This window comes from Urocampus carinirostris, chromosome 8, assembly GCF_059441175.1.
Source record: "Urocampus carinirostris isolate Australia breed hairy pipefish chromosome 8, RoL_Ucar_1.0, whole genome shotgun sequence".
Taxonomy (NCBI): Eukaryota; Metazoa; Chordata; class Actinopteri; order Syngnathiformes; family Syngnathidae; genus Urocampus; species Urocampus carinirostris.
In genome coordinates, this window is record NC_142356.1 from 9,695,624 (window position 1) to 9,722,081 (window position 26,458).

Sequence of the window (26,458 nt, forward strand, 5' to 3'; positions counted from 1 at the left end):
AGAGAATTTTGTTCACTACAACGGCTGTCTGTTTCGGAGCTGGCCTCACATGTTGTGTTCATGGGATTCGCCATTTTGAAGGGTTTATGTTACCTTATTAACCCCAAAGCTCTACAGCAAACAAGACAGATCAGTCAACTTTGAGACTAAATTTTGCATGTTACCTGGCAGGTGGCATATTTTGCAAACTATTTGTATAATTGTGAGATGAAACACTACATTTTATGTAGGTAATTAAAAAACAAATCGGTTTGGGAATCCCTTCAAAGTATAAAAATGCTACGAAACTTCTGCCGAATGTGGTGGAAACACTATGTTTCACTCCTGGCCTAAACGGATTAAAAAAGCGAATTATATCGCAGAGCTTGATGTACATAAAAATAAGAGCTACACCTGGCTCGCGAGCCATACGTTCCTAATGCCTGGGAAAGAGAATCACGACCAGTCGGCAGGTGGCCTGGAGATCGGACGCATGTCAAATTGTTATATCCTCTGGACTTTGCCTTTTCGCGCTGGATTGGAAGTTGACTATTTGGCCAATGACGCACTCTCTCTCTCCCTGCCAGTTGCAGAGCGTATAAACCCCCCACTGCACCCGCCTCTTTGCCTCTGCCCCTGCCATGGTTTACCCCACCCTACTCTGCGCGTATTGGCTGTGCCGCCTGCAAACGGGTGCCAAATAGGTGGTCCCTGTGCAAGTTGGCACAGTCTCAGTCAATGGGCGCCGGAGCAAAGTGAGGAGCAGGAGAGAGAAGGCAGAGTTGGAGGCAAAAAAGGGCGACAAAATAAGCGACACTCGGGTTTGCCAGCGCGCGCGTTAGCTCTTCCAGCATTGATTCCATCCTCTTGTCTGGCTTTTTTTTTGTCTTTTTCTGCATTTTTATCTGTATTTTATTAATTTTCCTCAAACATTAATCCATTTATTTGTTAACTTTTCAACTCTTTCTTTTGTTCTTGAGAGATCATTTCTTCTTCTGTTGTGCTCTCGGACAACAACCGCTATACTACCTCCTGTGTTCATTATCTAGTATTACACTGTGCTCCTTTTTTTTCAAGCTGATCTTTGATTTTCAGCGGACAGCTTAGCCCCTGCTGTTTTTTTTTTTTTCTAAAATATATTCAACTATTTCTACTCTGCACATTGCCACAACCAAACATTTTTTCCCTTTTTTAACTTACATTTTTTTGAATTCTCCGGGGTCAATTTATGATGACAGAGCAAAATGGTAAATACCATTTTATTTGTGTTGTGCTTTCTCCATATGTGTGTAATGTGGTAAAACGATTGGATCGTTTTTTTTTTTTTGGTGCAGGATTTTTTATAATAACAAGTGACAACATTTTTTTGCTTAATAAATTGATAGAAAACTGACGCTAAATTATTACTTATTTACCAATAATTTTCTTTTATTTCTTTAAAATGAAACAACACAAACATTTTGAAAAATAATACTGCTAGCAGTATTCTGTTTTTTGATTAAAAAAATGAATCGATGACTGTTTGTTCTCATTAAAACCAACAACAAGATGAGTAATACTTATTAATTTACCAATGATTTTTGTTTGTTTCTTTATAATGAAACACCAGAAAAACATTTGAAAAACAAATGTAAGATGCAATAATTCGGATCTGATCTTATTAAGGGCAATACATTTTAGTTATAATAAGAAACGTTCAATAAGAACTGTAATTGAGAAAAAAATTGTTAGGTTTATAGGTTTGTATGAGAATTTTTATGAATATTCCCTATAAAATGTTCATTAGTGCTGACGTGATTGAAACTCAGCCAATGTGTTAATGAATGAGTTGCCACCTAGCACAATGTACACGAGCACAATATACTGTGCAACTGCCACTGCTAAAATGCCTAAATGTATTATATACCATTAAGAAATTGTGTTATAACGTTTTTTCTTTATCCTTTTGCACATTGTGGTCTTTTTAATTTGTTTTCGTGCACTGATATGAGAATCCCTCCAAATTTGTTAGACTTGTGAAATGGCAATAAAGGCCATCCATTCATACAATATGATGAGGAGAGTGTAATGCACTCTCTCACTTTCTCTCTCTCTCTCGCTCGTTGTCTCTCTTTCACACAAACTCTCTCGCTCTCGCTCTCTTTTTCGGCGCCTCGTTCATTCCCTCGCTCCGCTCGCACGGAGCAGGCGCCGTTCCTCCATGCTGCGCGCCGGTGCTAACGGCCTCACCTCTCTCTTCCCGTCCTCCCCCCCTCTCCCCCTCTCCCCGTCCTTCTCTCCCCCTTTCTCCCCCGCCTCCTCCTGCTTCCCCCCGTCCTCCTCCGCCCTCCCCCCATCCTCCTCCTCCCTCCTGCAGGATGAATTCCACCCCTTCATCGAGGCCCTGCTGCCCCACGTCCGAGCCTTCGCCTACACCTGGTTCAACCTGCAGGCCCGCAAGCGCAAGTACTTCAAGAAGCACGAGAAACGCATGTCCAAGGAAGAAGAAAGGGCGGTGAAGGACGAACTGCTCGGAGAGAAGCCCGAAATCAAGCAGAAGTGGGCCTCGCGCCTGCTGGCCAAGCTGCGCAAGGACATCCGGCCCGAGTTCCGCGAGGACTTTGTGCTCACCATCACGGGGAAGAAGCCGCCCTGCTGCGTTCTGTCCAACCCGGACCAGAAGGGCAAGATCCGCCGCATCGATTGCCTGCGCCAGGCCGACAAGGTGTGGAGGCTGGACCTGGTCATGGTCATCCTATTCAAGGGCAGTCCCCTTGAGAGCACGGATGGAGAACGCCTGGTCAAGTCGCCGCAGTGCACCAACCCGGGCCTTTGCGTCCAGCCGCACCACATCGGCGTTTCCGTCAAGGAGCTGGACCTCTACCTGGCCTACTTCGTCCACACGCCAGGTATGTGGGAGGGGGGACTTTCTGCAAGGGAGAAATTGTACATGGGTTGTCAGTCAGACCCATGCCAGACATCATTCTCAAGGGGGGCTTATAAAATCCACGGGGGGTGGGGGGGACAATCATTATTACCCACCAAAAAACAGAGCGGGCTTCAGGTGGGGGGGAATTAGACCTTAAGAGGGGTGTGTGTGTGTTCGAGGTGTGGACTCAGCCCTGCAGCGCACGTGGTGTCCATGGAGCTGTTTTATAAACTAAAGGCCTTGAGCATCCTTTGATTTTTTTTTTCAAAATCTTTTGATAATGGGTATATAACCATTTTTTCAGCAGTTTTTACCCTTTTCTAAAACATGCCCAGCAGCTCACTGGTGCTGGCCGTTTATTCAAGTTTCCAAAGTCCCTTTTTCAGATTCATAAGAACCCGATTTTAGTCACGATTCACTTCAACAGATTTTTCACGAGGTTATGGATTTCACATTGTGCCAGTTTTCAAGTGAATTAAGTTTACTTTTGCTCTTAAAATTTGAAATGTTATATGCAACTAGAAATGCCAATTGAAATATTTACGATCGTTTGGATTAAATATACACATACACATTCAAACATTCCGGGTGAACAAGTACTGTATTTTCCGGACTTAAGGCACATTTCCCAGAAATCTTATAAATCCGGTGCACCTTAGAGATCAGAAAATATGATGCATACAATTGGAATTGCATAATTACAATGAATTGCTAAAACTTATAGTAACAATTTATGAATTAACTAATTAATTTTTGTGTTGATACCATATTCCACAATAATTTATTTCCTTTTTTTAAATATTCCGATTTTTTTTCATGCAACACAAGGACTTCCAGTAGTTTTAATTTTGTGTGCCTTATAATCCGGCACGCCTTGAAAATTAACTCACAAAATACTGTTTTGTATGGTGTGCCTGGAAAATACAGTCTCATATGACAAAAATTAAAATACATTATCCCCCCACATGACAGCAATGATACTCACAAAATTAATGTTTTAGAAGTATAAAAAACACTTCATTTAGATTAATTATTATATTAGATGTCCTTAAGTGTTTTAAACATTGATTGATTATATTTTCCACCCCCATCCGATACTTCTCAGTATTTACGTGGGAACCTACTACATAATGTTATAGTAACGTGTGTGTGTGTCTGTATGTATGGAGGGCACGGGTCCAAAATTTCCTGGCAAGGCCACACTTTTTTGTAAGCAAAGCAATCACGCCTTCATATAACCGTTGATTTTGTGCGCGTGAGTGCGTATTTTTCCGTGCGATTTTCTCCGCCGTCGAAAGAAACCAGCGAACAATTCTTCCTCCTAATTTTGATGAAAGTGCATGTGCCACGATAAGGCCATTGTAGCCAGGGATTGTCATTTGGCTAAGTCCCAGAAGTGTGTGTTTGTGTTTTCGTGTACGTGAGAGAACCGCGAGTCTTCTGCTCTCAGGCCGCAGGCTGCCGCCGCCGCCTTCACCGTCTGCCTGAACGCCTGCGCTGCCTTGGACCCGCATGCCAAGTGCACACTCTCGCACACACACACTCGTGCGGCCACCATCACCCGAGTACACAAAAGAAGAAAGAGAAATATTAGACAAACAACTCATCTTTGTAGTGTACTTTCGCACGTCGGGCCAAACATGGTTTTTGTCTCCCACACAGCACGTACACCAGCCAAAGACCATCTGAGATACGTTCTGTATGGCAGCCATCGAGATACACGCACACAAACGCATGCAGCCAAACATTGCTTGCTGTAGCTTCCCGTGCAGCCATTTTACACTCGGCCAAAATGCTGTGCAGTGTTGTTGTGTTTTTTTAACACACACGCATACGCACGAAACACATTTCACAGCCAAATCCTCTAAAAACACACTCCGGCATGCCACGCGCAAATACAAACTCGCGACCTAATATTATTTCAGCTGGATTCTTTTTTTTTTTTTAAACAATTCAGAGTGGCATTTCTCTCAACATACACAATGGACATAAATGAGTATTTATGCTATCACAGCTTTCCCTCAATTTCCCGTTGTCTGTCCGTGCACACACACAGACACTCGTGCGAAGACACAATCTCCATCCAGGCCAAATCGGCTCGCAAAGCTGGCAGATTCGGTACGTGCCGCCCTGGTGCGGGTGGAAATTCTTTTCATAGCTTTCCAAATGCTCTATATTCATTCGGATCTTTTTATGGAAATTTAAACAGTTTGGGTAAAATACTTGGGCTAGGACTTGGTTTGTATTAGCTATGCGTCATCTAAAAATACACAAACGCTAAAAAAAAATAACACTTGCACCACAAAAATAACTCAAGCGTGCAAAAACATATTCACTAGTAGCAATTTTCATGCAAAACAATGTTTACTATTTACAATTTTTAAGTCACTGAAATGTTTATTTACAAACATAATAATAGCATGGAGAGATACATTGAACTAATTGTGTGTATTGAATAAAATCAATTCATTTTTAAAGGCAGATGCCTATTCATAAATCTGCTCCATACATAATATACAGGTATGTGAAAAAATGTATTTGTAGCTGTTGCATAAAAGTATTTTTCACTGTAAATTTCTTTCATTTTATCTGTTTGTCTTAATTCAAAAAGGTTTTTGCTGTTTTAGATTTGATCTAAATGAGTAATAGTAATTATGATAATAATCAATATACAATAATACAGGAAAATAATAATGCAACAAAATACATTATGCAAAATAATTGTGATGTGTATTGTGATTTTAATTTTATAATTTATAATAAATATTTTAATCTATTTATCGGTGTGTGTGTGTGTGTGTGTGTGTGTGTGTGTGTGTGTGTGAATTAAAAATTGCATAAAAATATATGTTTCAAATTATGAAAAAAATAAAAATACACTGCTGTTGTTCATAGTGTAAATATACAATATCATAATAATAAAAACCCTAGGTTTTAGAAGTCTGATCAACTATAAAGGTCTATGTACAATCAATTAAAGTGAATGATATCAGACTTTTGTGGATCCATTAAAATTGACTTTGGAAATTTAAATAAATGTCCACCACAAGTGAGCTCTTCACTTTGTAGATATATTACAAATATTCAACAATGGCACGATTTTACATATTCAAGTTGATTTCTGTTGTCTGTTACTGTAAATCGAGTCAAGTCTATTCAGATTTAGTTGTATAGCTATCAATCACTAAAAGTCTCAGAACACCTCTCATACAATGCAATAATAATTCAAACTTAATTTTAAAAGTCTGATGATCTACAATGTGAAAAACATAACTTAGAAATGTTTTAAAGTGAATCGCAAATGAAATCAGGCTCTTGTGGAACAATTAAAATTGATTTCGGAAATTTGTTTAAATGCCGGCCACTTGTGAGCACTTAACAAAATAAATAAATGAAAAAAAGTACGTCTGACATTATTGTGCATATAAAAGTAAATTGCTGTTATGCATAATTGTAAATCTAGTCAAGTCACATTTATTTGTATAATAATATAATCACAAGAAGTATCAATTCGGTACACACAGTCGCACATAAAATGCAGCAATAATTCAGACATAGGTTGAAAAAGTTTTATAAACTGCAATGTGAAATACATAACTCAAAAATAAAGTGAATCTTAAATTGAAATCAGGCTCTTGTGAAACATTAAAATTGACTTTGAAAATTAAGGTTAACGGCCCAGCACAAGTGAGCTCTAAACAAAACAAATAAATGTCACAATTACTCTATTGTGCAAATCAACTTCCACTTTGAACTTTTCAACATAAAGCGCCAATAAAATTGCTTCCTTTTGCTTGCGTGCAATAAATACTTGCAATAAATAAGATACGATATACAAATGACGACAAGTAAAATAGTATGCATATAAAATATAAGAATATATAAGGTTTGAAATAAAAAATGTGCAGAGTGTAAAGCAGAATCTAAATAGAGAAGTTTTTAATTGATTTGGTAAAGTTGTAGGAAAGGGGGGGGGGTAGATATTATATGTCATACAAGCACACATAACGAGTCAGCAAGTCGGGCGCATGGCTTGCACCGGCCCCCGTTTCCCTCGGGTCCGTTCCCTCCTGTTTGCTCAGCGCCGGCATGCCTCAGCACTTTTCATTCCTCCAGAGTTTAAGTGGAGAATTCAGAGGAGATAGAAGAAGACAAAGGGCAAAGTGCCATCTTCATACCCGCACTTTCCAGTCACAAAAACCCCTTCACGTTTTTCTCTTCTTTTTTCGTTTCGGTCCCATCGTGAATGGCACGCCGAGCCCATTGTTTGTTTTTGTTTGCCTTGCGTTTTGCAGGGCTTTGGCGTCGCCGCCTTTTGATCCGGCGCACGCTGTGGTTTTTGTCTCCTTAAACGCGGGCCCTCATTGTCGCCCGCGCCGAGGTAAAGTCTGGGCTCGTTTTCGGGTATTGCGGGGGACGCCGTGCAGCGTCGTCGATTGTTCCGTTTGGCCCGCTCGCTCGTGGGAAGAAGAGAACGACGTCTTGTGTTTTGTTTGTGACAGAGTGGTAAAAAAGCTGCCGCGGGGAATCTCCGGGCTCTCTATCAGGCTTTTTCCTCAGCCAGACTGTCAGCCAGGCTTGGAGATCCCGCTCTTGTTTTATGGAGCACCGCAGCCGTGACAGAAGCCGCCGCCGCTAGGCCACGCGTGTGTTTTCAGACACCTCGGTAAAAAAAGAAGAAACAGCGGCTGTAATGCCGGGTGGTGGGACATGCACCAAATCAACAAAGAGTCTTCACCGCCACTCCGGCGTTTTTTGTTTTTCCGGTCGACGTAGCTCGAGCAAATCTGCGGCGGTGAACCTGTTTAGCATTCCGTGTACGATGCTAGCCATCGAGGCGTAATGTGCTTTCAAACGTCAAAAACAGCCAATCAGCCAGTTAGGTTTCCTAACAAAGCGCAATAAAGTGCGTGAAAGGCTGTTTGGCAACATTTGTTTAGAAATTGGCTGCTGACCAGTCGAAGGCATTTTTTTTAAACCGAAAGACAGATGGGTCAGCCTTCAACTCTACAGTGATTCCAATAAGGATGAGAGATATACCATGACAAGAGAGTTATTCTTTACATTACATAGATTAGATTAGATAAGATGGATAGATAGATAGATAGATAGATAGATAGATAGATAGATAGATAGATAGATAGATAGATAGATAGATAGATAGATAGATAGATAGATAGATAGATAGATAGATAGATAGATAGATAGATAGATAGATAGATAGATAGATAGATAGATAGATAGATAGATAGATAGATAGATAGATAGATAGATAGATAGATAGATAGATAGATAGATAGATAGATTGAGACTTTATTCATCCCCGTAGGGAAATTCACACAAACAAAAATAAAACAACAAAATAAAAAATATAAAATACAAAAATACCCAATATAACGTGTTGATATAGAGTATTTAAATAGTGCTACGGAAAATACACACTGTAATAAAAATAGGGTAATATGCAAATGTAGTGGTGGGGTTTCATTGGACAAATACTAGCATTCAACATGCATTCTAGTTGAATACTAGTTATTTATTTAATAGTATGTAGTACTTTTATTTTTATTTTCTTGTCTGTTTTTTTTGTATTAATTGTAGTTTATATTCATGTATATTTAGTAATCTATTTTATTTTTTATATTTATTCGCAGTTCTATATTATCATTAATTTAATTATATAAGCGGTAGATTATGAATGGATGGATATGATGTATTATATATATATATATATATATATATATATATATATATATATATATATATATATATATATATATATAATGTATATATATATATATATATATAATGTATATATAATGTATGTATATTTATTTCAATAATTATTTGTTATAATAGTTATGCATTTTTGTTGTTGATTATATTTTTTCACTTTTGTTTAAAACAGTTTTTATTTATTTATCTTTTAATTGCTGGCTACATTTATTGATACATGTATTTATTTGTTTCTTTTTATATATTTTTTTGTATTTGTCATTTTATTTTTTGATGGTTTGTTTATTGTTTATCGGACATGATATCAGCTATTATCTAACCTAGAAGCAACATTGAAAAAAAAATCACTGACATAGTAACAATTCACTGTAATTTAATATATCTTTTCCAAGAAGGTGTTCTGTGACCCACTAAGGTCCAGTTTGAGGTAAGTGTCATTAGCTTAATAGCGTAATTTCCACCACAATTTATAACTTCCTGTTACCAATTGATAGTATCAATGTACTTGTTAGGGTTGTTTTAGGAGGGAGCTTAAGTAGAATCTAGTCCACTTCTCTTGTTTCTACTACCTTGTATTTGTTTCCTTTTTGAGTTGCTGGCTTTCCGCTCTTGGCTTCTTTTTATCACCTTAATTTTACTGCAAAACAAGGAGGGAGGAATCTCCTTGCACAAGGCTCTGCTGTTATTATTTGGCCTTGGCCGAGGTTTCCCACTAAGCGCTCTCGTTAAGACTGAGACTGTTATTATTATAACGGCGATAGCGATCTCTCAGCCCACAAGTGCCAATGTTGTGCGTGATAACCGCAACCTGGCGCGCTTCCTGCATCGTCGGTTAAAGCGAACCGGTTTGAGAGAGTTGCTTTCAAAATGTAATCTGATACAGTTACTAGTTACCTTTTGAAAAATGTAATCAGTAACGTAATCCAAAGACCATACTACTGCAGTAATGCAATCTAATTACTGTTAATTACTTCTAGATTACTCCAAAACGGAATATTCTAATACAAGACTAAGTAACTATCATATGTATTGAATTACTAAGAATCGGAGTAATCCAAAGTCAGGCAGTTGCTTTTAGTCTTCCAAAAGGGTCTCAAATTCTAACCACGTAGAATAGTTTATTCACAAAAATGGAACTTTCACATGGTACATAAGATACAGAATGCTCGGTTTTACCTCACATTAAGAACACAATATTGTTCTGAACACACTATTGCTCTAAATTTCCAACAAACTCTGGAATGTCTTGTGTCCAAGTCCAACTCTTAGTTTGTTGAAGTGGGGGTTCCAAACCTCTTGACCACTTTCAGATTTACTAGGCTAGGTGAAACATTCTCACAACATAACAACACAGTGATCGTATAATGGATTTGAACAACGATTAACTGCAAACTAAAACTAAAAGCCTTGCCCCAATTCAATAAAATGTGTGCTACATTGAAAGATAAATGAAATATAGACACAAAAATTCAGTGTGACTAACATGCAATCTGTAGAATCCGTGCAACGGATAGGCATGTTACTACTGTTTTCTAGTGCTGTGGTTCTCAAGGGCCCCCTCCCTAGAGGTACCGCGGAGAGTGTGTTTGACTTCGGGGAAAATGTTTTTAACTTTTCCAGAATAAAGTGCAACAGCACTTCCACTACACTAGGGGGCCGTGGTGTCCTCAGTGGCAGAGTGTTTTGTTTATGTTTAGCCGCCACACAGGGCATTACACACAGAGTATAAGCTTTGATTTTGAAATGTAGACACAAAGGGTAGCAAGCCCTCAAGTGACCCCATGAAAAATAACATTTAACACAGATGCAAAGACAGGCGAAGAGAGACTGGATAAAAGGACGAATAAAAGTGCCCTCTCATAGCACTTATTGCAAACTTTGAGGGAGACGAGCAAAGTCTGGTGTGTTTGCCATGTTAACAATCTTGGCAGCGGACAGCACTAAGCCAAATAGATTAAATTGTCACTGTCAAGACATGACAACCCAATCAAGCTCATAAGACCCTTACGTTTCACTTCAGGGTAAATGTGCTGAAAGGTGTAGTTTTGGCATGAACGTAGGTGATGTGGCACCATCAATATTGAACAATCTTTATTTTGTCCCTACTCATATATATGATCACTTAAAAAACAAAATCTATGGAGAGGATTTCTTCTTCCCAGGGGGGACTTGACAGAAAATAATTGAGAAGCTCTGCTTTGGTGTCAGTCATAGAATTCCAATAGACACAATTTGTATATCAGCGCATCATGTATATGTCGATATACTTTTAAATTAAATCGTAATCCTGAAAAGTAATCCCCATTTGAACGAAATATACCTGTAGTTTGATTGTTTTGTGATTTGTTTTGACTCTAATGTAATACAATTACATGTTTTAGTATCCTAATTACATAATGCCTTTACTTGTATTCAGTTACTCTCCAAGCCTGTTACAGAAGGTGGTCGTGCATTATCACTTGAGCGATCAACGCCTTTGACTGTCTAGGCCAGGGGTGTCAAACTCATTTCAACTCAGGGGCCACACGATAGAACAAATATTCTCTCGGGGCCGGACTAGTAGTTTAGAGAGAAAGAAAAAAAGAGAGAAAGAAATAAGTGAAAGAGGGTAGAGAAAAGTGGAGAGGGTGGGACAAAAAAAAGAGAGAAAGGGAGAAAGAGAGAAGAGAGAGAGAGTGTGAGAAACAAGAGATAAAAAAGGGAAATAGTGTGAGAGGGGGAAAGAGGGAGTAAGAACGAAATCCAAAGAGAAATAGAGAGAAGGAAATAAAAGAGATGGGGAGAAAGAGAGAAGGGGAAATCAAGACAGAGAGAGAGAAAACAGAGAGAAAAAGAAAAAGGAAGAGAGAGCAAACGAAGGTGAAAAGACACAGAGAGAAAGAGACAAAGAGGAACAAAGAAAGAGACAGAGTGAAAGCGAGAGAGCTAGAGCAAGAGAAAAAGGGAGAGAGAGAAAGTAACAGGTAGAGAGAGAGAGAAATAAATACAAGTACAGCATTTGTTGGAGACACTTGGCTTTGGCAAACATTAAGTGGATATCTTTCAACCTGCAGCTTGTTTTTCTCTTGCCCTTCTTTAAGCGTTGTATCGCAGGCCTAATTTAATCCCCTAGCAGGCCTGATCCGGCCCACTGGCCGCCTGTTTGACACCCCTGGTCCAGGCAATATAATCCGCATCTCGTATCGCAATGTTTCCCATTAATACGCCGCACATTTATCATTTGTCCGAGACATTAAAGCGCATTTGTCAGGCTCAAAGTTAGCTCATTGCACTTAGTCATACTTTGGAACTCGGTCTGCCGCAAGTGTGATTATGAAAAGATGTTTTAAATGTGTTTCCAATCCCCCCCTTCCATTAAAAAAACAGGGCAGCTCAGGAAATTTGCAGTCACTCCGAGGGAGGTGTGAAATGTGCGTACGGTGCCATTTGTACCGTGACCGCTGCGCTTTGGGCCTTTTCCAGTGTTAGATCGTGCCGAAATTCCACATGGACGGAGGAACCCCGGCAATGAAGCCAGACCCTTGACTCACTGAACCAAGAAGAGAGTGACCTCTTGTCCTCAAAACATAACAAAAACTGTGTAATTTACTAGAATTTAGACGTGAAACACTTATTTTGCAATCGATCATGTCGTCCACCATATGAGCCAACTTACTACTATTTATTTTACGTTAAAATTAAACGTTTCACTTCAAAGGGACAACATGTATTATTTAGTGCCTTCAAGTGGTAGAAAAACAATCATAATAACAGTGTGTCACATAGAAATTTGCGAGACCTCAGTGGGAGAGTTGTTTCTCCCAAACAGCTTTTTTTGTTGCTTTAACCAATATATTACCAAAAATGATGTAGCATTATGCATGAAATGAATTGATTATGGGGCTCAGGAGGTAGAGCGCTCGTTTTGGGATCAAGAGATCGCAGTTCGAATCCCGGCTCCTCCGTGTTACATGTCGAAGTGTCCTTGGGTAAGACACTGAACCCCTAATGGCCCCAATAAGCAGGTTGGCGCCTTGCATGGCTGCACGGCCGCTATTGGTGTGTGAGTGTGGGTGAATGGGTAATTGTGAAGCACATTGTAAAGTGCTTCGGGAAGTCTTCATTGACTTGAAAAGCGCTATATAAATGCAGATCATTTCATTTCATAAACAATGCACTATGTTACTTTAATATACTGCTCTTTAAATTTTCACTCCACGGTGAACTTTTATCTCATTCATACTTTTTTTATACTAAGCAGCGTTAAAGTCCAGCCACACAGAATCAATCCAAGTCAAGTCACATTTATTTATATAGCCTTTAATCACAAAAAACGTCTCAAAGGACTGCACAGGATTACAATTACATCATCGCCTGATCTTAAACCAACATGCGGCAAGGAAAAACTCAAAACCTTAATCCCTGAAAAATGAACTATATAAACTCTTCAGTGCTAATAAAATAACCTTAAACTATTTACATTTTAACTTCTAACCAATGTAGACTGAAAAACACACAATCTCTCAGAAACACAAACTATCATTAGTCTCTACTGAATATTGGCATTTAGGAACACCAAGTTCCTTAGGTTATCGAGGCAGATTTGGGTTCTCTCAGCGATAGACAATGCATAATGTTTTGGAGCCATTGATATACGTAAGAGTCCAAATTGTATCCATTCATTTTCATAATTTCCCTGCTTTAAATCTTTTTTTTCTATTTCCTTTTCTTCTTTTTGCCCTCTAATTGCACTCTCTCACCTCTGTGCTCAATGTGCTGCTGCCACACATTCTGAGTAATGCATCTGTTTTTCACTGACATGTTATCAGCCTCACTATAACTATGTTGTAGCAACGCTAACTGAATCTGAATTTCTTTGTAGGGAATTTAAACAGTGGGGCATTTAATTAGGTGATTAACTGATTCATTTGAACAAGCAGTTGAGAGATTAATATATCAATAAATGATTGTTAGTTGTGACACATAATAGCAAAATGTGGCAGTGCTTGGTAACCCCAGAAGCTTCAATTTTAAATAAATGGTGGCATCATATCCTTTTTAGATTACTGTTACTTTTCTGTTGTTATCTCTATTTTTCCTTCATGGGCTGTCCTTGCCCACATAGATAGGCATAACAGTATTTAGATGCAGCACCTTAACTCATTCAATGCCAGTCCATTCTCTCAATCAGAAAGTGTCTTTTTGCCATTTTGTCTCATTTGTGAAGTTCTACAGAAAATTTTGTTCTGCAGCTATATATAGATAGGCCATATCAAGAAATAAGAAATCAAGAAAGCTTGTACACTCATATTTTATTCGAACAAAATAATGCTTCTTACTTTTACCATTCTAAGTTTCTTGAAAATATTTGTTTTTCAAGAAAACCTTTGAGAAAAACAACTTTTTGTGAAAGGATGCATTTCAAGCAGATATATTACTTTAGTGCTTTTTTGCATTGGTTTTCTTTCACGAAAGGGAACTTTGCTTGCAAAATAACCTTTTATTGCAAGAACTTATGCATGAACTTTGCAAGAACTTTTTAGTGACCAATGTTTCCGGTGACGTGATCACACGATTATGGTCACCATGGTGGTAGTGTTCCTTCGGACGAGCATGAATTGTCATCGTTCTCTGCCCCGACGATGACAATGGAACTTTGTCATCTTTTTTTGAGAAAGAAAAAAAAAACCTCTAAAGCTCTGTTCAAGTGTTAATAACTTAACATATCTTCGCTCTTCTCTCTACAATGCTTCATTATGCCTACTCGCCATTCATACACTCTCAATCGCTGGATACAGGAAGAAACATTGGAAAGTGGGGCCTACGTCGACAAAGATCTTATAAAAGCCACTCCTGCCAAGTAATGGTGATTTTTCATACTACAATCACTCACACAGGCTTAATACTGACTGATGAGTTTCGCCACAACCTTTAGAAGAGTTATTATTGTTAATGTAACAAAAATATACCTATTTTCACATGTTGACAATCAGGCACAATGCTTCTGAAAACATTTATATGTTTAGGCATTTATTGAGTTCAACAAAAAATTACAGAAAAGGACACATGTTGATGAATGGCTCACAGCATGGTGGAAGTTTTGTTACAAATTCCACAGCCTTCCACTGGTTCGTCGACCATTTTTTTTTTTCTCAGTGAAAATAATCTGTCGTTAATGACTTCCTGATCCCTTTCTCCGGCTCCCATGACATCACACAAGAGGACAGTAAGAGGTCCTTCTGTCCGTACTCGTCACAATGACCCTCGGCGGCCAAGTGAGCACCAAAAATCGAGCAGGGAGTCGGGCCGGGTCTTAGGCCAAGACGGAGAAATGGGATCGCCCTCCCCCTCGGTTCTTTCTTGGCGCCCGAAGAGCGAGTCTGGTATTTGGACCGCTCCCGGTACGGGTGCAAGCCAAAGCCACGCTGCGTTCACTGGCGAGCTCCAAAACACACACAAGCCGACTTCAGGCTCGCGTACATCCATTGGGTCCAAAAACCGCAGGATCTTCATTCAGCTCATGAGAAAGCAATGACTCAAATGAATATGAAGGGGCGGGGCCAGAAAAAACTGAACACGTTCTTAGTCTACTGATTAATTGCCTATTGCAGGGGTGGGCAAACTACGGCCCGGTAATTTATCCGGCCCGCCAAACGAAATATAATTACAATACACATATATATATATATATATATATATACATATATATATATATATATATATATATATATATATATATATATATAATGTTATTTGGTGCCGACTTTGTACCCCTTGTCCTTTTGGGTCTACAACTAAAATACTACTACAGACATTCTACAAAACTAAAAATCCAATTTAATGGCTAAAACAGGAAACCTAATACACAGTATTATTTCCCTTTCATTTGTAAAAGAAAAAAATATAAGAAATACTATGCTATTCAAATTGTACTACAGACAAGTCAAGTCAAGTCAAGTCATATTGCAAAAGGAATACAGTACTATACAAATACTGCAAAACACTGCAAAAATCCATCCATCTATCCATTATCTGCACCGCTTATCCTCAGTAGGGTCGCGGGGGTGCTGGAGCCCATCCCAGCTATCTTCGGGCAGTGGGCAGGCGACACCCTCAACTGGTTGCCAACCACACTGCAAAAATACTTAAATAAATACTACTGCAGTAATACTAGAAAACTAAATATCAAATTTAGTGCTGAAACTCATACCTAATATATAATAGTATTTTGCTAGTATTATTTAAGAAACACTACAAAAATACAACAACTGTGATTTTACAAAAACACGAAAGAAATACAACGATATTAATGTTATTTTTCAGAATGTGTTATAATCCAGTGCGCCTTATAGTCTAGAAATTATGTTATTTGTTTTTTTTATTTTATTTTAGCTGCTGTACCTACTAAATGAGGTTTTCATAAAATGACTTCTTTGATGATATAAAACCTTAAATCTTGATTTAATCTGAGGTCCCAAAGGCTAAATTTATATGTATTCAAACAGATTTGCGCTGTTTAATTAGATGTATAATAATCACAAAAGACTGATACATTTTCATTGCAGTGGGAATTTTTTGTACCGTTAATCGCTTAACAATATTTTAATTTCACGTTGCGTCGGGACATTTCCTCACCCAGATTAACACGTACTGATTAGATTTAATTACAGCACTTAAACAGTGTCAAATAAAAAAGATGGAGCTGGGGGTTATTTAGAGGAAAAAAATGTTTAGGACCCGACTAAGGATTTTTTTTCAAATTTGATTCCAAATTAAAAAAAAAAACCTAGAGAGAGCGAGGCAAAAAGGCGTAGGGGGGAAAAAAGGAGTCAAAAGCAACGAGGGGGTGTTATTGTCTGTATTAATACGGTGTCTTCCCAGCGCCGGCTCTCTTTTCAGCCTTTTGTTGCTGCTCCAAGCGTGTAATGTGTCCGTCCCCAAAATCCACATAACCACTCAGGAGTGTTAGAGGCAGACGGGAGGAGGGTGGGAAGCGGGTGAGGGACCGGGGGAGGAAGCGGGTGAGGGACGGGGGAGAGCCGGGCTAATGCTCACTATCAGGCTGGCCTGCCACGGAGGACGGCTTATCAAAAATACCGGCGGTGTCAAATTGCGTTAAGGCTAGGACATTCCATTAAACTCGCCATTATGTTGTCGATGAATCGGGTATCGCCGCTGTTGTTTGTTTTAGTTTGTTCCTTACTATGACGTGCGCTGGAGTTTGCACAGTCAGATTTTAAAATGCATTCAACTACATCATATTCATCATTTGATTGGCACAGCAAGAAAGCAATATATACTCTGCAGCATAGAAATGGTTTTGTAGTTTTACCTTAACTTATTAAGTATATGAGCTGCTACCATTGAATAAAAGCATCAATGGATTGGTAATCATTCAGTATAAAAACAAATCAACGAGGAACAAAAATTACTGGCTGGCTTGACTTGCTGTTAGCTTGCTAATATTATCACTAATTTCATTGTTTGGAGCTGAGGTGTGCTCCAAATCAGAGTCTTTGGTTTCACTATCGCCCTCTGCCATGAGGCAAGGTAATTGTGTGCCTCTACATCTGCAGATGCTCAGCACAGTAGTGCGTAACATACTATTTGTAAGAGTAATATTCATAATGAGAAAATTCAGCAATTTTTAAAAGGAAAATCCCAAAATAGTGAAGTTAAATGAGAACAAACTTTGAAAATGGAAAAAATATACCATTTAATATATATTTTAAATGTAACTTTTCCATGAGGGCAGGTGAGGCACTCAATGTTTTTAAAGAGTTAGTTAAAAAGTAATTATTTTATAAATTGGTATAATATGTATTGTTGCTTTGATGTTAAAGGAAGAATAAACAAACTCGAAAATGTATTTAGGGGGTAATAATAGTAGGGGTTTTTTTTCACCCCGGTTGCGATGCGCTAAAATGATATTTAAATTTCTATCTTTTGTATTTTAAAACGGAACATGTCACTAAAAAGATACACCCATGATAATTTAGTTAGCAGTTCAGACCATAAGCAAAATGTCTTTTATTTTTGCTATGCTATGCTGAAATACATATACCCACACTTTTCTCAATACCTTTAAAATGAAAAAAAAACGTGGTGTCAGGCCTATACCTTCAAAAATGGTGTTTAGACTAGCCAAAAATGTCAAAAATATTTTTTTCAAAAACAAAATCCAGGATTGAAAAGCCGAACAATTGTTACATTGACCAAACAGTAAAATATAGAGTTAGGTTTCGTTATCAGCAAAATGTTTGATTTTGGTTCAACAGAAAGGCAGTGAAAAAATATATTTATATTTTAGATTTTATTTTTTATATTGTTTAGCATTTTGAGAATTTATTATTGAAAACCTTGTCGAATAATTCTAAAAAGTAGTCTGCAAATAATGATTTCTCAAATAATTGATTTATGACATGAAACATATATGGTAAAAAAATATAAATCAGTTTTATATTTATAAAAATGCTGTTATTCCCCCCAAAAATAATTTTAGAGATATATATGTTTGTTGTTGTTTTTTTTTTACATAGAAGCAACAATACATTTATTATTGACACATTAAGAAAATGATTGCCTCCTTTTTAAACCATTAAGGAACAATTTATTTAATAAAAAAAACTGCAAACACTTTTTGGAGATGAGCACCGATATATATCTACTAAAAATGTGGTTATTGCTGTAATATTGCTTCAACAAATTTAATCATAGTCACGAGCAAAAAAAAACAAACAAAAAAAAACCCCACAATGGTTAAAAGATTTTGCTAGAATAAACACAAAACAATATACTTGTGTTGTACTTAGAAACAAAGTGAACACCATGTATTAAAATAGAAGGCCACAATTAAGACGTCATGGGCCAGATTTGGCCCCAGAGCCTCAGGTTTGACACACTTCTTGCTTGATTTTCCACATCTGGTTGATGAGAAAAAAAATGAAGAGCAAACGTAAGCGAGCAAAGAAAGCCTGATGCCCGGAAAGTGCGAAGAGGGGTTGTCGGCTTTCTTTTGGCACGGCGCTATCACTGGTTCGCAAGATGCCAAATTTTCATATAGACTCGGTGCCAACCTCCTCCCTCTGATCCTCGCTTTCTTCTCCTCTCTTTTCCACGTTCCTCCTTCACACGTTCCCCTTTTTCTTTTATTCCTCTTTAGGGTTCAAACCGAGGCCCTCCCCTCACCTCATTAGCGGCGAAGATTCTTGTTTGCCGCTACAGAAAAAACCGTCAAATCGTTTGCGAACGCAAACATTTTAGCGCTCAATAGGAGCATTATCTTTGTTTTTCTTGAACGCTGGCCACCGAGGGCTCGCGAGTCTCGACTGGAGGACGTTGTTTGCGATGTTTTCGGTTACTGTGCCTTTTTTTCAATGGGGAACATTGACCTAAAATAATTTCTTTTGAAATAGAATGGCGGGAAAACAGAAAGCTAGTAATTATGTCAGACGGTTGAGCAGTGGCTGTGTTGTGGTTTAGATAGATAGATAGATAGATAGATAGATAGATAGATAGATAGATAGATAGATAGATAGATACTTTATTCATCCCCGCAGGGAAATTCACATTTCCAGCAGCCTCCCTGAGCTGAGAACAATACAATAATAAAGCAAAAAGAATACAATATACAAATACCCAATGTGACGTCCAAATGCCCACTGTAGCGTGTTGTATAGAATAACTAAATAGTGTTACACAGAATACATATTGCAATAAAATTCGGTAATATGCAATGCAGGGGGTGTGGTTTAATGTGGGCTTTTACTCTGCCGAGTAGAGTTAAAGAGCCTCATGGCATGAGGAAGAAAAGATCTCTTCAGTCTGTCCGTAGTACAAGACAGTGACAGCAGTCTGTCGCTGAAACTGCTCTTCTGTCTGGAGGTAATGCTGTGTAGTGGATGCAATGGATTGTCCATGATTGACCGCAGCTTTTCCAGTGCCCGTCTCTGAGCTACTGTTGTCAGGCTGTCCAGCTCTGTGCCCACAACAGAGCTCGCTTTCCTCGTTTATGTAACTACTGTATTTTTTTTAGACTCAGTCATTGTACAGGTGCCTGAAAAACTTGACAATTTAACTGTCATTTCAAAGATTGAAAGCACCTTGGAAGTTTGGATGAAGTGCTTGTAAATGCTAGGTTGTTATGTTTCTGTCATGAACCAGAACTGGATCAGGACCCAAACACGTTCTCTCACAGGAGAGTAGACGTGGTCGAGGACAAAAAGAGGTGAAAAGCTGGGACGGGAGCGTAGACGTGGTCAGGATCAAAAATGGGTTGAAGCCGGGGGACAGACCGGAGCAAAATCAGGTGGGAGTCAGGGTCGAAAGAGGCTTGCCTAGTATTAACTGAGGTTCGCAGACGGTCTGACAAAAAGGGACGGATAGGAGTGGGTTTGAATAGGGACAGGGAGCCAATCAGAGTCCGAGGCAGTTCGTGGTAATCAGAACACAATAGAGATGTTTCTCATTTTACAATCCAGTGAACCAATTTAAAGAAACTTATAGAGTGAAAATAGACTGTTAGTCTTGTTTGCAAATGGGGTATAATGCACCCTCTCAGTTGGACAGTTCTAGTCCGGGAGCCCTATTAGTTGAGACCACTGCTATAAGCGACTACCTTTTGTATGCACACACAAATAAAGTAAAACTATCGTCACACTTCTGCTATTGCATTTTTATGATTATTCCTTAATAATACCCTTTAGCCTCATCCAAGTATGGGGCATATTAAGAAATAAATGACTTAATTCCATGTTTTGACCAGCAGGGCATTCAAACCGTGTCATTTCCCGTTTTTTCGCTGGGTTTTCGCTCGTCAGTAAAGTTGAAACGAGTCCGCGGGGCGTCTCTGCTTGATGGGGATGACACCGCAAGAAGGAGAGCAGTTGATAGAAGATAGACGGCTACTTATTGGCGGGGAGGGGGCCCGGATTTGTTTGCGGCGAATGAGCAGAACGCACAGAAATCAAATTTGGCACGCATCTGCGTAAGCGAGTAAGCTTCAAATCAGTTTGGACGCAGATCTAGGACACGAGACGGCGAGAAGAAAGCGGGATGAAACGGGATAGTGAAGGACATGTGATGAGGGGGATGGGTAAGACTCGGGGGGTCTTTGAGTAGAGTCTCTCAATGACGACTTGAAGAACGGTATATTGACGGGAATTCCGGCTCTTTTTCAAGAACGAGCTTTTTCGGCTCGGCTCCCTAAAAAGAGTAAGCTCTTTTTCTCCAATTGTTGTGACTTGAATTCATACAGTGCATCCGGAAAGTATTCACAGCGCTTCACTTTTTCCACATTTTGTTATGTTACAGCCTCATTCCAAATTGTATTTATTTAATCTCTTATCTCAAAATTCTACACAAAATACTCCATTGTGACTTAGTTTTCTATTTTTAATAAATTCAAAAAAAGTTAAAAAAAAAAACTTTTTCACATTGTCATAATGGAGTATTTTGTGTAGAATTTTGAGACAAGATAAAAATGTAAACAAATTAAGATTTATATTCATTTGAACTAAAAAGATTTAGTAACATTTATCAATTGTCTTTTTTATTACAGACATTGCCCTACTTACGAATGAGATCGTTTTTACGTTGAATTTGTTCGTAAGTTGCTTCAGTGCAATATTTTGTATGTTGAAGGCTTGCATACAAAACCTATATTGTTTTGTACTCAAAAATAAACATTTCATAAAATAATATGCTCTATAAAGATAAATAAAGTTAAGTTTAACTTAATTTTGGGAGATGCGCTTCAAGAGGTCCTCCTCCGTAGTAAAAAGTGTCTGAAAAAAAGGGATCCAACCATTTCCTCAACCGCATCAAGCTTTCTTATTCCACTTTAATTTCAAATGAAATGGCTCGCCTCTTCTTTACACTTTACACCAACCATATTGAATGGATGCACAAGATATTAAACAATAAACATGTCAAAGTTCTTAACGCGCTGGAGATACAGTATAGTAAGTTTACACACGAACTAGGAAGAGGAAGCCGGATTTCTTCTTCGGGGTGGATGCTGGGTGAGCTCTCACAGCGCCACCATATGCCGGTAGTGGCGGAAAGAAGTACTACAGTACCGTCCTGTATTCGGAAAAAGGTGTACACAATACAAAACATAACTTGCAGCAATGTCCGGATATTTTTGGACTTAGTCCTGATTTTGATTTCAAAAGGCATTAAAAAAGTCTTAAAACGTCTTAAATTGTCTGAAATTTAACTTACTTTAACTTTGCTTATGCGAGGAATGACCAAAAAAGGGGGAACATTGCGCGAGAAAAAGAAACAAGGACAAAGAAAAAAAAAAGTCAACAAGAACTTCAGCTCTTGATTGGTGCCGGCTCCCGCAGTTTCACTTACAAGAGTCGGCTCATGAAGCCGTTTCGTTTTCGAAGGCCACATCACTAGAACGGTAAATAAATGGGGTGGCAGTAAACAAGGCCTCGTCGTTGCATCAAAAGCACCATTCATGGTGGAAACAGGAGAGTCTCTCTTTTCTGTGACAAGAGCACGCGGCTTGTGTAGATAACAGGATGAGCTAGCTACAGCAATAGTGTGTGTGTTGGTTAATGTTTGTGTTTTATTTTGGAGGGAGAGGCACAGCAGATGGAAGGTGGACACAGACTTAACGAGTGGGGTAAGATGTGGAGGTGGGGAGTGTGTTTTTGTTTGTTCTTTATCACTAATGTGGAGTGGGGGGGACAGAACGGCCGGTTTTGTGTCCTTTTGGCAAAGCATCCTCGTGTGAAACCATATGTTCAAGTCTCACTTCCTTGTTTTGCCTGTCTGTACCGTGCACGACGAACAGTAAAGGTTTAAGGTGTTGACCAGGGTTCCCAGGGACCCACCGGTGAACCGGTCGCTGATCCCGTGCTCCCCTATCCAGTTGGTATTTATTAGAACCTGCCGTTTCATGAATGAATGAATTTGATTTGTATTTAAATGTGAATAAAAACAAAGGGGAACGAATACATAAAAGGAGCTGTATAGAATGTGGAACTTTTTTACTCTCTACCGCTATCTCCTGGTTTGTGTCATCATTGCAGCCTCTGTCAAGCTCTTTGCGTCACGCGTTCGGGTACACGCATTTCTTGAATGTGCTCGGATAAACATTTTTTTTTTCATATTTCTTGCGGTTAGGGTTTGCATTTGGACTGTACTTGAAACAGGCCTTTTCTCAATTCCACTATTTCCATGCTACACTAACAAATTAAAAACAAATAAAAAAACGTAGGGATAACATGACATTACTCTCCGACAATGCCCTCCCACTTCCTACTCCCCATACCTAATGTCTGTCCCGAACAACTTTGCTAAAAGTAAGATAAAATCAGATAGGTTTGATGGAAAATAAAGCATAAAGGCTCTTTTAACTCAGTTGGGCATTGTTCCCACAATTAGAAAAACAATTGTCTTTATTGTCATTGATATCACCGTTGTGAAAGTCAAGTCATGTTTATTTGTAACGCCCTTAATCACAAAGAGTCTAGACAGGCTGCACAGACCACAGATTATTGCAAACCTCAAACTATTATTACACCATCCCCTGATCTAAAACCTTCATGAGTTCAAGGAAAAACCTAAAAACCTCATCATGAGGAAAATGAAGAAACCTTGAGAAGGGACTGCACGTGAGGTCATCCCCCTTCCAGGATGACCAGGCTGCAATGGATGTTGCAATCACAAATAATACACAGATATTATCAACTTAAAATATAGGTTATTCATATGCTAAAGAATAGAAATGTGTTTTAAGCCTAGATTTAAACAGTTCCACTGAGGTTGCAGATCGAATCTCAGAGGGCAGAGCTTTCCACAGCACCGGGGCCCGAATGGAGAACCCTCTCGAACCTGCGGATCTCTTCTTGGCTCTTGGGATCACTGGTATGAAATGAAATTAGACATGGCACTCCTGGGTAAAATATGTAATAAAAACTTTGAAGGGATAAATAGCCAAAAAATCAATAGCCAAAAAAGGAAATAATCACAACATAGTGCTTAGATTGTATAAACCTTGATAAAAGATTCAATCATTACAAGGCACAGAGAAAAGGGACCTCACATGGACAATCTCCATATTTTTTAACACCAGATCCTGTAAATCATTTGTTAGTCAGTCATGTATCCTTTGTCCGCTTTTGATTTCCTCTCGACAAACTTTTCAATTAATTTGCGCTGAAGGGGCTCAAGATGAAGCGCCTTCAAAGCACTTAGCGAATCTTGAATGGAGGAGCGGAGCACGGAAGCCAAGGAAGTGGCACTTTTTAAAAGCTTCCATTCACTTGGCGCAGACATTCAGGTTAACAATCTCGCTGCTTTTTAGCTTGCTAACGCGTAGGAGCACTTTTTCGTGTATGGCGGTGGCCTTGCCAGGCGCGCTATGAGAACCCAGGGCCCTCACTTGAAATTCCAGCGATCTGAAAGCTGGAAAATGCCGTGCATTTATGGGTCTTATTGTATTTTATAATAGTGCAGCATCAGGGCTGTAACTAACGGTTATTTTCATAGTAGAATCAAGGAAACATTTTTTTTCTCCCTTTTAACCAAGAACGGGCTAATTAGCAGCAGTAAATACATATTATGAAGAATATTATTATCATTACTATTATAATGAATGAGAATAATATTAGGAATAATGATATTAACGGTATTATGAATTATTTTGCGTACTGTTACCCAATGCTAAATCTATTGCACCCTTGTCATCCAGGAAAGGGGATTACTACTTTTAAGGCCCCTTCTCAAGGTTTCTTATTTTCCTCATGGTGATGTTTTGAGTTTTTCCTTTCCTGCATGTTGGTTTAAGATCAGGGGATGGTGTAACTGTAACGTGTGCAGTCCTTTGAGACGTTTTGTGATGAAGGGCTATACAATTAAATGTGACTTTACTTGACTTGAATATACATATTATGAAGTACATTCAATGATCCAACTGCAAAGTCTGTAACAAAAAAAATTAACAAGTCGTAACCGTTTGAAATCAAATGGTTTTAACAACTGACATTTGTCGTTTTTAACATTTTAAACACTGGGGTTCATTCTTCAGACTGTATGCATTTAATTTCAAATACTTTTGCCAGGCATGATCTGGCATAACGCTCAAGCTCTCTTACTGTGAAATATACGCGTATAAAATGTACACTGCATGTGATGGCTTGAACGTTACTTGATTCTTAAAGAGGCAAGATCTGCTCAACTGCCGGATTTGCTTTTTAAATTTTCGTGCGTCAAAGATGTACTGCCATAATACGCCATTTTTCTATGTTTGTGTTACCTCTCGAGACAGACATAATTGCGCATGTGCGACTCTCAGAACAGATTAGATTTATTTAGAAATGCCTCAGTCTGTTGGAAAACCCAACAAAAAATTCCCCTGTCACTTACGTCTATGATTGATTTTTGTTGACAACGTCGACTAATTGTTGCAGCCCTATGCAGCATACAAGCTTTATCCACTTCTGTCTTTTGTTGGTTTTCAAAAATGTCAGTCGACGTCGGTTTCATATACGTCTCGGCTATCAAAGCCGCTTCTTTATGTGGTTGATTTCGGGTTGCCATGCCACTCAGCACCCAACCCCCCGGCCCCTTCTCTCTATCCTCTGTCTTGCCACCCCAAAGTGCCCCCCTCACAAGCCTTCTGCCGCCTGTTCCCCTCACATTTATTGGACCCAAATTTGGCTGGCACCATGGCAACCGGGGCTCCCAGGGATCCTTTGCCTGGGTAGAATCCAAGGTGCCTCCAGGGTGGCACTGGTTGGCACCGCCTTCATCTGCGGTCTGTCGCCAGGGCCCGTTGCTACGGCTGGACCACCGGTGACCCACACCAGTCACGCAAGCTATATATTTTCAAGCATGCAAAACTGTAAAAATATGTCTTATTTAGGATTTTTTTGTTGCTGCTAATCGTATTACACTACTTTTCATTGCACTCTTGTTATCATTCACTATTATTGTTACTTGGGCCAGTCTCTAAGGACTTTGTTGTAGATTTTTTTCCCTATTGATACTTCCTATCATGTAATCTACATCCAGAAAACCTGAGTATTGGCGGCTATATTGGATGATTCAAATTCAACTTATTTTAAATGTCATTACCCTTAGAAATATGGCGATCTAACCTTTGATTTTGCTGTTGATAGATAAATGTTACAACCACAAATATTCACAGATGTACAAACAAGACCCATTGCGTGTGGTGTCGGGGTCAGGGTTCAAATACAATGATCTCTGGGAATCGTTTCGGCTGGCTAACAGTGCACTATCATCAGCCATACTATTTAACTTAACCGGTAAATCCCCGGAGGTCCCGTTTTGTCAATGCTGGGCCTCTCTTTGCCATCCACTCACCGGATAAGGGTGCAGGAACATTTGGGGGTCTCTCTAGAATTCATTTTAGCCGGAAAACAGTGCACTATTATTCTGTCTCGCTTTATGGCGGCCCCCGTTGGTCGCATTACACAACTCTACCTTCCACTCACCGAGTCACAAAATACAATGCCTTAAACCTTCCACTTTCATATGTAAATCCAACAAAATAGTGTAGACCAAAGACAACATCCAATATGGCCGACTGTTTACATTCGGGTTTTTCGCGACATAACACGAACAACTATCTATTTATTCTGACAGTCTTTTATCTTGATTTTCCCTTTAATACATGTTAACCCTGGAGTGCCATGTCTAATGTTGTTGGATAAAATGTTGTACCACGTTTATATTAATGACAAAAAAAAAAAATACTCTATACAATTTTAGCTTAATCTATTTGATGGACAGGGTTCATTTTACTGCTTGAATTTTGGAAATTATTGCCATGTTTCTCAACAAATGTGCCTAAAAATGACACTGACACTGCAC

At 38.9% G+C, this 26,458-nt stretch overlaps 1 protein-coding gene across 10 annotated transcripts in view; it reads left to right on the top strand.

Annotated features, from left to right (window-relative positions):
- nfixa (nuclear factor I/Xa) overlaps positions 1 to 26,458 on the top strand; it is a 267,293-nt gene that overhangs the window by 86,963 nt on the left and 153,872 nt on the right. For 8 of the 10 annotated variants that reach the window (XM_088341546.1, XM_088341552.1, XM_088341549.1 and 5 more), the window contains one exon: positions 2,336 to 2,867. In XM_088341546.1, the coding sequence (XP_088197672.1) occupies positions 2,336 to 2,867 (532 nt within the window). Of the gene's footprint in view, positions 1 to 860; positions 1,227 to 2,179; positions 2,868 to 26,458 lie in introns of those variants that run through there. The other 2 variants (XM_088341550.1, XM_088341545.1) reach the window with 2 other exon arrangements.